The sequence below is a fragment of the Diabrotica virgifera genome, chromosome 2, assembly GCF_917563875.1.
Source record: "Diabrotica virgifera virgifera chromosome 2, PGI_DIABVI_V3a".
NCBI classification, from domain to species: domain Eukaryota; kingdom Metazoa; phylum Arthropoda; class Insecta; order Coleoptera; family Chrysomelidae; genus Diabrotica; species Diabrotica virgifera.
This window is the reverse complement of record NC_065444.1, coordinates 8,294,172-8,308,947: the sequence shown is the minus strand read 5'-3', so window position 1 is coordinate 8,308,947 and position 14,776 is coordinate 8,294,172. Positions and strand designations below refer to the sequence as shown.

The 14,776-nt window shown below is 31.7% G+C and overlaps 1 protein-coding gene across 1 annotated transcript in view; it reads left to right on the top strand.

The window, feature by feature from the left end:
• The window catches only part of LOC126879428 (cilia- and flagella-associated protein 53-like), a 56,422-nt gene extending 43,624 nt beyond the window's left edge, over positions 1 to 12,798 (top strand). The window contains exons 8-9 of the mRNA XM_050642441.1: positions 12,086 to 12,298; positions 12,591 to 12,798. Coding sequence (XP_050498398.1) covers positions 12,086 to 12,298; positions 12,591 to 12,767 — 390 coding nt within the window. The 3' untranslated portion in view covers positions 12,768 to 12,798. The remainder of the gene's footprint in view (positions 1 to 12,085; positions 12,299 to 12,590) is intronic.
• The last annotated feature ends 1,978 nt before the right edge of the window (positions 12,799 to 14,776 follow it).

Genomic DNA, 14,776 nt, shown 5'->3' with positions numbered 1-14,776 from the left:
TGGATTGGTTAGGAGCTACTGCATGTTTTGGTGCAATATAATAAATACCACCTATGACGTGAAAAGTGTGGTATACGTCGATTTTATGTACGTTAAAATCAGCGTTATCGTACACCTGTTGTGTAAAGCATGGCTGGTAATTTTCTGCGGATCGCCTGCGATTGCTGACACTTCCAGACAAGCAACTCGCTTGCTCAAAGTAGCGGCTGTAAGGCCCAGATAATTCGTCTCACCATTCCTTGCAGGGTTAGTCGTTTTCTCTACAAAAAGTACAGTTCAAGAAAATAGGTTGATGTAGTTTCCTCTTTGGGGTTTTGTTCATCCTATACAGAAGCTGTTGGCCTGGAAGTGTCAGCATTCGCAGACGATCCGCAGAAAATTGACCTGCCGTGATTTACATAGCAGGTGTACGGTGACGCTGATTTTAACGTACATACAATCGGCGGATTCCACACTTTTCACATCATAGGTGGTATTTCTTATATTGCACCAAAACATGCAGTAGCTCCTAACCAATCCATTCCTCGCTTAAAAACGAAACCCACGCCTGAGGTTTATGGAAGTCAGGAAGCTGTTCAACTAATTCATTTTAAAAGGATAAAACCTCAAGGCTTACAGAAATCAAGATAACAGATCCGAAGGAAATGTTCACACCAACTGAGACTGTGACTCCATCTGTGCCTGATCTTTTGTGGCTCTAAGGGAAAAGCAGGGACATTCTCGGCCTCTTAGGATGGAATGGATTCATGGAAGCTGTCACAAGAGACATACCAAATGAACTAACATTTATTATTTGTGCAGAAAACTAGGAGGAATTTATCAAATGACAGCATTCTAATAAAAAATAAAGTTTTGAATGTAAAAAGTGGGTTTTGCCGAGACCGTTAAAAATTGGCAATTTTCTACTTACCTCTTATACCAAACGGTTCGTCTGAAAAAAAAATTAAATAGTGATATTTGTAGAGAATTTTAAGTACTTTAATTTCTTTTAACAGACCATTTACTGAAAGTTAATAGTTTTCGAGATTTAAGCAAAAAATCGAGAAAAAGCAGAAATTTTACGCTTTTTCGCTATTTTTTCAATGTTCCGTCACGAAATTTTGTCCGCAAACCTCATATTCGGATTCAGCAGCCCAAAATACATATATAATGGAAGAAATCAGAACTACCCCAAAACTTTCCTAGTCAAAACACAATTTTATTGAATTAATTTTATTGTTACTTGAACGAGGTTTATTTTATTTAACAATAAAACACCAAAATAGTCTGGGCTGATTATCGGAGAATAGGCCATTTTTGGGAAAAGTTATTTACCAGCAATTTTATTGCTGGGATCGAATCTTATTATTATATGTATTAATAATATAGGTATGCAAAGTCCTCAGATAGTATGCTACTTTTTTTATAAACAAAATGGCGCCCGAAAATCGTGTTTTTTTCAATTATTGCTCTAGAACTCCGAAGATTTTAACTTTACAACAAAAACGCTCAAATAAAAATTCACCATGAATAAATTCTACATAGAAACGTGTTTTTCCCGATCTGCTCCGACGAAAATTTTCCTCGGAAAATGCGGGTTTTCCCAACAAAATCTTTAATTTTCAAATAAAATTTTAGATAAGTAATTATTTACCAATAATTAAATAATTTGGTGACTTAAAAGCCTTCTTGGTTTAGATTATAGTTCCAGAAGCTGGTGAAAATTAAACGAATATTTTAGCAACAATTCAATTGTAAATTAATAATTTACGGTCGCAATAATAACCAAAATAATTATGATACACTGATCAAACTTTGAAATCTTATAAAGATGAGATGCCTATTTAACATTTTGTCGACAAAATATAAATTTTTTATTTTTTTGCATAATCTTTAAATGTTTAAAAAAAATAGTTATAAACAAATTAACGTTTCTCAGAAAGTTTTTATTATATTATAATTTTAAAAAATTGCTAAAATGCGCATTTCAAATACCTTGAAAATGAATGCTTTAAAACTTTTTTGCAACCATTTGCAAAAAAGTTATGAAACAGCAAAATAAACATACGATTACTACGGTGTTAATAATTTTTTTAAATTCTTTCAAAGCGTAGAAGTGAGTTTAAAGTACAAGCTAATTATTTATAAAACAATATCGATTATCAGGTTAATGGTTATATTTTAATTAAAGATTATAAATATATTTTTTTGTAATTTACACGCGCGAAAGTAGAATAATACAGTACCGTAGCTACCCGCCCACATACACAACTCGCGCGAGTTTAAGCGTGTCAGTCGCTTCGAGTGAACATTTTATCTCCGGCTCTGTATCAAGCCTACTTTCGCGCTAAAAATTACAAAAAAAAAGTATTTTTAATCTTTGATTAAAATATAACCATTGCACTAATTTTTGACATTCTTTGTGAGTAATTAGATTGTACCATAAACTCACTTTTAAGCTTTGAAACAATTAAAACAAATTATAAATAATGGAGATATCGTATATTTATTTTGCTCTTTCCTAACTTTTTTGCAAATGGTTGGAAAAATTTTTTAAAGCATTCATTTTCAAGACCTATGAAATACGCATATTAAGTATTTTTTAAAATTAGAATATAATAAACAATTTCTAAGAAATGTTAATTTGTTTATAACAATTTTTTTTAAACATTTAAAGATTATGCAAAAAAATTAAAAATTTATATTTTGTCAACAAAATATTAAATAGGCATCACACCTTTATAATCTTTCTAAATTTTATCAATGTCTAATGATTATTTTGGTTGTTATTGCGACCGTAAATTGTTAATTAACAATTGAATTGTTGCTAAAATATTCGTTTCATTTTAACCGGCTTCTGAATTTATAATCTATACCAAGAAAGCTTTTATTTCACCAAGCTATATAATTATTGATAAATAATTACTGGCCCAAAAAATGTATTTGAAAATTCGAGATTTTGTTGGGAAAACCCACATTTTCCGAGGAAAATTTTCGTCGGAGCAAATCGGGAAAAACATGCCTCTATGTAGAATTAAATTGGGGTGAATTCTTATTTGAGTATTTTTGGTGTAAAGTTAAAATCTTCCGAGTTATAGAGCAATAATTGAAAAAAATACGATTTGTCGGCGCCATTTTGTTTATAAAAAAAGTAGCACACTATCTGTGGACTTTGCATACCTATATTAATAATATATAGGATCTTATAATTCGATTAAAGCAATAAAATTGCTGGTAAATAACCTTTCTTTGTACTTTACTAATTAGAACAACGTATTATAACTATTTTTTTTTTCAAAATTTAAAGATTATGCAAAAAAAAGAAAAATTTATATTTTGTCGATAAAATATTAAACATGCATCTCATCTTTATAATCTTTATAAGTTTGATCAATGTATCATGATTATTTTGGTTATTATTGCGATCGTAAATTGTAAATTAACAATTGAATTGTTGCTAAAATATTCGTTTAATTTTCACCGGCTTCTGGAATTACAATCTATACCAAGAAATCTTTGGTGTCACTAAGTTATTTAATTATTGATTAATAATTACTTACCTAAAACTTTATTTGAAAATTATAGTTTTTGTTAGGAAAACCCGCATTTTCCGAGGAAAATTTTCGTCGGAGCAAATCGTGAAAAACATATCTCTATGCAGAATTTAATTGCGGTGAATTTTTATTTGGGTGTTTTTGTTGTAAAGTTAAAATCTTCGGAGTTATAGAGCAATAATTGAAAAAAATACGATTTGTCGGCGCCATTTTGTTTATAAAAAAAGTAGCACACTATCTGCGGACTTTGCATACCTATATTATTAATATATAGGATCTTATAATTCGATTCCAGCAATAAAATTGCTGGTAAATAACTTTTCCATGAATTTTGCTAATTAGCCCAGAGTAAAAACTTTCGTTTTCAATACTGCCACAAAATGTATTACTAAAAATGAATGTCACTACAGAGTCCCTTTCTCAAGTGCTGGTTTTTTATTATGCGTCTACCGAAACAGTTGTAATAACATTAATTTGTAATAAATTTTGCGGAAGTGTTGAAAACAAAAGTTTTCAGTGTTTTATTGTTAGATTTCTATCTTTATTTGACACCCAATTCTATCTGGTATTCAAGCATTTATCATTATTAAAATGCTATTAAAATTTACCTATTTTTAAAAATATTTAAGGGGGATGATGGGAGGGGGTGTTAAAAATAAGACATTTAAGGCCGAACGGAAAAATTAATGTTGTAATAGAAGGGACTCAAAAATGTGATTGTTAGACATTGTAACAAGTTTTTGATCAAATTTTAGTGTAGAAAACGTTAAAATACTGTTTTTTACATTCTCCTCCATTCCCAAAATGCATGTTCTTCTATTTGGCTGAAAATTTGCCCACTGATAGCCAAAACACAGGAATTTAAGTGGTTAAAAGAATTTGTATAGTTTTACAATACAAGAAAAGTTACATTCGTACATTCTTTCACGGTTTTTGCTCTAAATTTTAAAGAACCGCTTGGATTGGCATGAAATTTGGCATACGTATAGCTTACATGTCAAAGAAAAAAAGTGATATTGTGCCGATGTGTGCTTTTGCCCTGGGGGTGACTTTCACCCCCTCTTGTGGGTAAAAAAATATATGTCCAAAATAAGTCCGGAAATGGGTAAACTGACTAATTTTAAGTAACTTGTGTGCTATAGTGCTTTTTCGCCAAGTCAACACTTTTCGAGTTATTTGCAAGTGAATATGTTCATTTTTCAACAAAATAACCGCATTTTTAGACGGTTTTCCGCAAATAACTCAAAAAGTAAGTATTTTGTCGAAAAAAAAAACGTTCTTAGCAAAAATATAGAATATAAAAAAGTAAAAAAAATGGTGTACGCGTTAGGTCTCTTAATCTCGTAGAACCAGAGTTATAGCCAATGAAAAATAGATTCATATTCACCAAATTTCAAATAGAATAATTCGACGTGAAATATCCAAAAAAATTAAGCACTTTTTGGGGAAACCCCTTATAACTTTTTTAAAGTGTTTAAAAAAAGCTTTATTTTTATTTTTACAAAAGTTTCTAGCATTAAGTTTAAGCAAGTTACGCTCAAAATAAAGTTGGCCCCTTTTGTTTTGACAAAAAAAAAATTGGGAAGACCACCCCCTAATTAGCAACTTAAATGAAATTAATCGTTACCGCTCCACAAATTATTTTTCTTATGTTGCGTTTATATGATCTGTAAGTTTCATTGATTCAAAGTGCTTATTTTTGAAAAAATTTGGTTTCAAAGTAAAATTTTTAAAAATTTTAATTTTGAAAAATATGCTTTTTTTCAAATAACTTAAAAATTGTTAGAGATACCAAAAATCTCGAAAAACAAAAAAAGTCAGCATTGCTTCTGAATATCATGTATTTTTTTGTTTTTCTGTTAGAAAAAATTGATTAACATTTGGTGTTTCTAAATTTGCATACATTCGAGATCAGTGACTCGTTCAACCCCTTTTAACTACAGCCTTTTCAATAATAAGGACTTTGAACCGATGAAACTTACAGATCATATAAACAATACATACACGAGTCAAGAAACTTGTAAAGTCGTAACGATTAAGTTCATTTAAGATACTAATTAGGGGGTGATTTTCTCGATTTTTTTACCAAAACAAAAAGGGACTAACTTTATTTTGAGCGTAACTTGTTTACTTTTGATGCTAGAAATTTTTTTATAAAACAAAAATGAAGCTTTTTTTTGTTGTTGAACACTTTAAATAAGTTGTAATGAGTTTTCCCCGAAATGTGCTTCATTTTTGGTTATTTCACGTTAAAGTATTCCATTTGGAATTTGACGAACATGAACCTATTTTTCATTAGCTATAACTCTGCTTCTACTAGGTATAGCGACGTGATATATACACCATTTTTTAAAATTTTTTACAGGCTATATTTTTGCTAAGAATGTTTTTTCGACAAAATACTATTTCGACTTTCGACTATTTGAGTTATTTACGAAAAACCGTCTAAAAGCGTGGTTATTTTGTTGAAAAAATGAACATATTCACTGCCAAATAACTCGAAAAGTATTGACTTAGTGAAAAAACTCTATAGAACAAAAGTTATTTAAAATTAGCCAGTTTATCCATTTCCTGACTTACTTTGGACGAATATTTTTCACCACCAAGAGGTGTGAAAACCACCCCCAGGGCAAAAGCACATATCGGCACAATATCACTTTTTTTCTTTGACATGTTAGCTATGTGTGTGCCAAATTTCATGTCAATCTAAGCGGTTCTTTAAAATTTAGAGGTCTTGCGATATTTTACCGTTAAATAACGGACTACATGCAATAATGTCAGAGTCAAAATTATTTAGTACAGTCGGGTTAGAATTTTTGATCTTGCATGCCGAGCTACCCAAGCAATTTTTTTAGCAATGCCGAGCTATTTTTCTAATTTTTAGGGGGTCAATAGTAGTGTAAATTTAGTATCGCGAATGAATTCTGCCGTTACGTTAGCCGCCATCTTAATTGTAAAGGAGAACAGTTTTTGCTCAATATCTCCGCCATTTTTAACTTTTCGACAATAATTGTAAGGACTGAAATTGTTGAAAATATGATTTCCTATAATTTCTTTTATTATAAATTTATTTGTGCCGTCGATATTTTCCAAGTTATGGGGGAAATAGTGACAGTTAGAGCATAATTATTGAGTTATCTCGTTTATTATTAGTTTTAGAACAAAAATGTATATATACAAAAATGGAGAGAATTAAATTTTACACAATTTTAATTTCCTTCATTTTTTTGCTTAAATCAATATTTTAGATAGTACGTATGCGGTAAAGTCGCGAGCATAAGACCTGATTGGTTGGATAGCAGTGGTTCTTGTTCAATATCTCTGCCATTTTTAAGTTTTCGACAAAAATGGTAGGAACTGAAATTGTTCCAAATAAATCGTGTTTACAATAATTATTACAATTTTTTCTAACCATTTTTTTCGTACGGTCGATATTTTCCGAGTTAATTGTTCTTACAATAGACGCCAATATTTTTGACTCTGATATTATTCCACGTACTTTTTTTATATTTACAAATTCTTTTGACCACCTAAAGTTCTGTGTTTTGGCTAGCTGTGGGCAAATTTTCAGTCAAATCGAAGGACATGTACCTATTTTGGGAATGGAGGAAAATGTAAAAAACGGTATTTCAACCTTTTCTACACGAAAATTTGATCAAAAACTTGTTTTTAATCAATATAACTTGTTATAATGAATGCTAATGACATGTTTAAGTCCATACTATTAAAACATTATTTTTTCATTGATATTCTACGATAAAAAAATGCAAGTTTGTTTAAATAAATACAAAATTACTATAAAATTTTCGTGGACTCCCACTTACAACCTGTGAACCCCTATTTTTATTTCACTCCAACGCAGAGCCCCGTTGAGTCCCTCATGGACCCCTGGGGTCCACCTGGACCACTTAGGGAATCACTGCTCTAGACTCTAGGTGACAGAATCTGCATAGGCCATTATCTGCCAATCCCAGCAGCTTCAGATGCCTATTCAGCTAACAGTGACCTGTTAGCAGACCTACTCTGACTTTAACTGTTTTCCTTTCTTTACTTATTAGGTCGATCGTATATTTTGGTGAATGTTTCATAATCAACTGTTTCGACTATCTGTGTCCTCCACCATGGTAAATACTAAATTGGTATGGTAAATTCTTCCACGTAGCTGTTCTTGTTCCTGCTTTTGCAATACTGCAGAAAGTTTTCGGTCTAATAAATGGCATTAATGAGATTTGTTTGGCCATTTCATCTACTTCTTCATTGCCTTTATGACCCGCTTGATCCGATACCCAGGCTACCGTAATCTTGCTACGGTTTCCTAGTTTATTTAGGTCACCCACACAATCCCCATAATAGCTTAGAATTACCTCGACAGAATAAACTGCCTTCGCTGCCAGCGCTGTCTATCTATCTAGGTATTGGTACGTTTTTTCTGCCTTTTTATGTCTTCCACCCAATCATGGATTGCCAGTATTCAATACCCACCTTAAATATTGCCGATATTGTATATATGTTAACCTATATTTTGACAGAATTTCCTATATCTTGCTTGTAGATCTATCTATCTATCTATCTATCTATCTATCTATCTATCTATCTATCTATCTATCTATCTATCTATCTATCTATCTATCTATCTATCTATCTATCTATCTATCTATCTATCTATCTATCTATCTATCTATCTATCTATCTATCTATCTATCTATCTATCTATCTATCTATCTATCTATCTATCTATCTATCTATCTATCTATCTATCTATCTATCTATCTATCTATCTATCTATCTATCTATCTATCTATCTATCTATCTATCTATCTATCTATCTATCTATCTATCTATCTATCTATATGCGAGGTTCCTACAGCCTCTGTCGCTTCTCGCATTTCGACCGCCATCTTTTTCTGTCCATCCATTCGTCTTCTTTGATGGCTCTATCTCTCATGATGTGACGTACATTTTCTTCCCAGGCAACTGAAGGCCTTCCCCTTCTTCTTCTTTGTTGTGGTATGTAATTTAAAGCTTTCTTTGGCCATCTATCTTCATTCATTCGTTTCACGTGACCATACCACACTAGTTATCTCGTTTCAATTCTATCTACACTGGAATATACAGGATTTGTCCTCCTTCGAATATCTCCAGTCCTGATGTGATCTTTTTTGGATATACTACACGCTCTCCTTAGACAATCCATTTCTACTACTTCTATCCTTTTTCTATCTTTTTTTGTGATCTGCCAAACTTCTGCCCCATAAGTCATAATAGGCTCTACCAAGGTACGATAGATTGTCAATTTCGTTTTTTTGTCTTATATCTTTAGACCATAGTAGAGAGCTTAGAATGTTTACCGCTTTTTTGCCCTGCTGCGTTTTGTTTTCGATATCTCTTTTAGTAGTGCCTTCTTTAGATATTATAGATCTGAGATATTTATATTCTTTACATGTTTTTGTGGTTCTAATTTCTAAATCTGGATCTTCTTCATCATCCCCTATTTTAAGATAATCTGTCTTTGATATATTCATATTGAGGCCCCATTTTTCATATTAGTCCAGAAAGCCACTGCGCATCTGCTAGGAAAAATATTCTGATTCGGATTTTTTGCACAATCTTACTCAAAAAGGACTCCTTTTAACAAATTTGCATGTTGCCAAGACCAAAAGGTGGTCAAAAATTTTTTAAACGTTTTTTTTGTTTTTTTCCTAAAATAATTTGTTTTGCATGGAAAAAAGTTTTTTTAGGTTTTTTGGATCATTCCAAACAGAAAAGGTCTTTAGTGACTTTTCTCTGAAAATGATAGTTTTTGACATATAAGCGATTAAAAATTGAAAAATTGCGAAATCGGCCATTTTTAACCCTCAAAAACTATGTGAACTGAAAATTTGAATGTTGCCAAGGTAGGTAGATATTCTTTAAACATCGATTGATGAAATACCGAAGAGTATTTTGCAATACAATATTCAAAACTCCTTTGTTTTTTAATTGCTAATCAAGCGTGCGCGACACTATTTTCCACCGTTGCATGTGTATACAGTATGGTGCAAATGAAAGGAATAAATTCGTTATGTCCTAAACCGGCGACTTTAAGGAAAAATCCCGAAACAGGTCGATTTTTATTTTTAAGTTATGATATTGTGGCATATATGGTATACTAGTGACGTCATCCATTTGGACGTGATGACGTAATCGATGATTTTTTTAAATAAGAATAGGGGTCGCGTGCTAGCTCATTTGAAAGGCTCTTCAATTCTCGATTCAGTAATATAAACATTTAGATAATTATTTATACAGGGTGTCACAGGGTGTATACAGGTAGTAAAAATTTTTATTAAATTAAATTATTTGACAAAAATGGAAGTAGAAGGACACCCTGTATAAATAATTATGTAATGTTTACACTACTGAATAGAGAATTGAAGAACCTTTCAAATGAGCTAGCACACGACCCCCTATTCTCATTTAAAAAAATCATCGATTACGTCATCACGCCCAGACGGATGACGTCACTAGTATACCATATATGCCACAATATCATAACTTAAAAATAAAAATCGACCTGTTTCGGGATTTTTCCTTAAAGTCGCCGGTTTACGAAATAATGAATTTATTCCTTTCATTTGCACCATACTGTCAGTGGAAAATAGTGTCGCGCACGCTTGATTAGCAATTAAAAAACAAAGAAGTTTTGAATATTGTATTGCAAAAAACTCTTCGGGATTTCATCAATCGATGTTTAAAGAATATCTACCTACCTTGGTAACATTCAAATTTTCAGTTTTTCACATAGTTCTCGAGGGTTAAAAATGGCCGATTTCGCAATTTTTCAATTTTTAATCGCTTATATGTCAAAAACTATCATTTTTAGAGAAATGTCACTAAAGACCTTTTCTGTTTGGAATGATCCAAAAAACCTAAAAAACTTTCCATGCAAAAAAAAATAATTTTAGGAAAAAAACAAAAAAAACGTTTAAAAAATTTTTGACCACCTTTTGGTCCTGGCAACATGCAAATTTGTTAAGAGGAGTCCTTTTTGAGTAAGATTGTGCAAAAAATCCGAATTAGAATATTTTTCCTAGCGGATGGGCAGTGTCTTTCTGGACTATATTCTTTCTTTAATTTTCTAAACATGTAGTCTATGTCTTCCTCATCATTCGCTACGACTACCTGATCATCTGCGAAAAACAAAGTTGTTAGACATTTACCACCGCCTATGTCTATTCCCATTCCGGATACTTGTTTCCTCCACTGCTCTAGCGATGATTGAATATACAGGGTGTCCAGAAACTCTACCGACAAACGAAGACAGGTAATTTTAAGATAGTTTAACCAAACTCACCTACTCCGAGGGGAGCTAAGGGTAGCTAAGGGGAGCTCTACACCTAAGGGAGCTAGAGCTCTTTGAAAATGGCGTCTTGTAATTAGTTTTTCTTAAATACCTCCAGAACGCTTCCAGTTACAAAAACAAAAATTGGTACGCATATTTATCTTTCAGAGATAAATCGATTTCATCCATTCCGAATTTCTAGTACCGGTCATAGGCGTCCTTTTTGGGTAGGGTAACGGTTATTTTATCGCATAACTTTTTTGTCTTTAAATTTTAAGCATTTTTCACTTTGGATTATTAAATTGTGAGGTATGATAGTACTAAAAGGTACTCGTGATTTAAGTCGATAGGACACACCGTTTTCTAGAAAAATCGATTTGAAAATTTTTCGTCTCTTTGATTCGAAAAAAAAATTGAAAAAAGTTTTCAAAAGAAAACGGTGTATTTTACCAACTTAAAGCAAGAGTAACTTTTACTACTAGAATACCTCATAATTTAATAATCTAGTGTCAAAAATGCTTAAAAATTAAAGACAAAAAAGTTATGCGATAAAATAACCGTTGACCTACCCAAAATCGACGCATATGACTGATATTAGAAATTCGTGTATAATATAATTAAACGTATAAGTTTTCGTTTTTCTAAATAGTTTTTTTTTATTTTTTTTATTTAAAAAACGAAAAATTTTCAAATTAATTTTTATAGAAAATGGTGTGTCCTATCGACTTAAAACAAGTGTACCTTTTTGAACAAGAATACCTCACAATTTAATAATCCAGAATCAAAATGGTTAAAAGTCAAAGACAAAAAAGGTATGGCATAAAGTAACCGTTGCCCTACCCAAAACGGTCGCCTATGACCGGTACTAGAAATTTGGAATATATGGAATCGATTTATCTCTGGAAGATAAATACGCATACCAATTTTTGTTTTTCTAAATAGAAGCGTGCCGGATATATTTAACAAAAACTAATTACCAGACGCCATCTTCAAGTAGCTCCAGCTCCCTTAGGAAGCGTTTTTGGACTAAGTGAATTGGGTTAAATTGTCTTAAAATTATCTGAGGAATCTCCTGTATTCGTTTGTCGGTAGAGTTTCTAGACACCCTGCATATTTTAAATAAAGACAGACAACATCTTTGTTTAAGTCCCTTTGTTATTGGAAATCATTCAGATATAAAGTTTCCTTCTTTAAATTATTTTTTTATACAATTTGATAATAATCTTTTTAGGCTGTTCTTAAAGGCAGAGACGAACAACTGGAGCACAAACGAAAAGAGGCAGAAAATCAATTGAAACTAAAACAGGCCGAAAACGAAATGATACGTTTTATATTCGAACGTAACGCATGCTTACAAGCTGAAAGTGACCGTCTTGAACGTGAAGCTGTCAAACAATATAGAGATGATTTGAAGAAACAAATTGATTATAATAACATGTTGAGGGTATGTACTTTTTTGTTATTTTTTACTTAATATTTTACTTATTGTACCTACTATCTATCATTAAAACTTTATACCGATATTGGAAAACCATAATAAGAGTAGCAGATCAAAGATCTCAAGAGATAGGTACCTATAAAAAAAGTAGTACATACGGCAAAGATGTGTACTATCCCCTCTACTGTTTAATATGTGGTCAGAAGAGATCTTCGTAATATGTTTTAATAAAAATTATTCCAATGTTCGTTAATGATTTCTTCCCTCTGAACTGTATTTTTATTTTCTTCCTTTCCAGGAAAAAGAAAGACAGGAACTTGAACGTCAACTAGAGAAAGGAAAGGAAGAAGAAGAGCGCTATCAAAAATTAGTTCAAGAATTGATTATAAAGGAAACTGAAACGCCTGCGTATAAACATCCATTTAAAAAAGTTTTGGAACAATATGATTGCAGCTGCAACTTCCCTTTGCCCTAATAATAATAAAAGCTTTTGAAAACGGTGTAAATTTTATTTTATTTATAGACCGGGAGATATTAACAGAACTTCAACCACGATTTTCTGAGTCCTGCCCTTTGCAATACTGGAAGGCTAGAAAAGGTACTTACGATTTATGGAAAAATCCACGGGTTTCCTGTGAAATTAGATTTTCCATGAGAAAAAAATGGGGAGTTGCGATGAATTTCTGATTCCTGCCATATCCATAGAATGACAGGATACTATCAATTTTATGAAGAAAATTTTTTGGGCATGAGGGTTGCAAAAGGACTAAGGGAGTATATAGATATAGGTACAAACATGTAATGAAAATAATGAAATTTTCATAATTTTCTGAGTCCTGCCAACTTAATAAATTAAACATAATTATTTGAAAATGAGTATTCGGAAAGCGAGGAATTGGGAGAAGAATATCATGGTTAAAGAGCCTTAGGAAATGATTCTCCACAACAACAACCAATCTATTTAAACCATCAGTTAATAAAATAATTATAGCCAGAATGATCGCCAATATTCGAAACGAATAGGCACTAAAAGAAGAAGATTTGAAAATGACCGAAAAAAATGTTGGCATGACGTCTCCTAATGTTTAACTGCACTTGTCCTTTGGAAAATTCTGTGGAAAATTTTCACCCTGGTTCCATGATTTTCTGAATCATAAAATAAATAATTTAAATATACATTATTCAAAATGGCAGGATGTTTAGTTACACCTTTTTTACTATATATAGTTAAAAAATTTGTAAGAAAATTCGTGGAAAGTTACACGATTTTCTTAGGCATGCCATTTTGCACATATCCCAAGATTGTTAATATAAAGATATTTACAAAGAGGCAGGATGGTTGTGTAGTTATTTCGTATATAAAAGTAATATTTTAAGTCTGTAAAATTATTGCACGGTGCAAGTTCGGCAAAGCGACACCTGGTTTCTACGCTCAGCAATATTATGCGCACTTTTAATTATATTGGCCAATTATATTAGTCCTGGTTACTGGATAATTGTCAAGGCCATAGTCTAAAAAAATAATAGGAAGAAAGAATAAGATTCAGGTTATGTTATTAAAACGTAAACAATTGTATGTAGTAAATAATATTAGTTATTAAAATGCAGTACTGCAATTTAATACAATTAATTAAATTAAATTTATCTTTATATAGTAATTGCATATCATATCAATATTGTGGAGCAATATATAATTTTTCTTTTTCATTGACAGTAGATATGAAATATACGTCAATTTGACAATTTCAATTGACAATTAATTATTTAAGAAAGTTACAATATTTCTCCGCTATTCTAGCACGATCGTTTCTCGTATCCTCTCCAAAACTTGCACACCGCGATATATGCACAAGCATACTGGTGAAAATTTTCCGCAGAATTTTCCAAGGGACAAGTATACTTAAACAGTAGGAGACGTCATGCCAAAATTTTTTTTGATAATTTTGAAATAAATATGTTTAATTTATTTAGTTGACAGGACCCAGAAAATTATGAAAATTGCATTATTACATGTTTGTATACATATATACTCCGTTAGCCCGTTTGCAACCCTCCTGCCCAAAAAATTTTCTTCATAAAATCCATAGTATCCTGTCATTCTACCGATATGGCAGGACTCAGAAATGCATTGCAAAACCCTATTTTTGTTTTTTGGCAAAATCTAATTTTTACAGGAAAATATCACAGGAAATTTGTGGATATTTCCACAAATTGTAAGTACCTCGTCCACCCTTCCACTATCGCAAAAGGCAGGACTCAGAAAATTGTGGCTGAACTTCTGTATAATATCTCCCAGTCTACTTATCCTTGAAAAGAGAAACGAAAATTTTGGAAAAGTGGTAATTTATTTCTGTTTTATTATCCTGGTTTATTTTATTTTATTTACCACGTACTCCTGGTAGCAGAAAAAGAAAGATTGTCACACATCTTAAATGTACAACAAATTCATCATAATTATCTAGACGTTATCGTCTACTGCTGAAC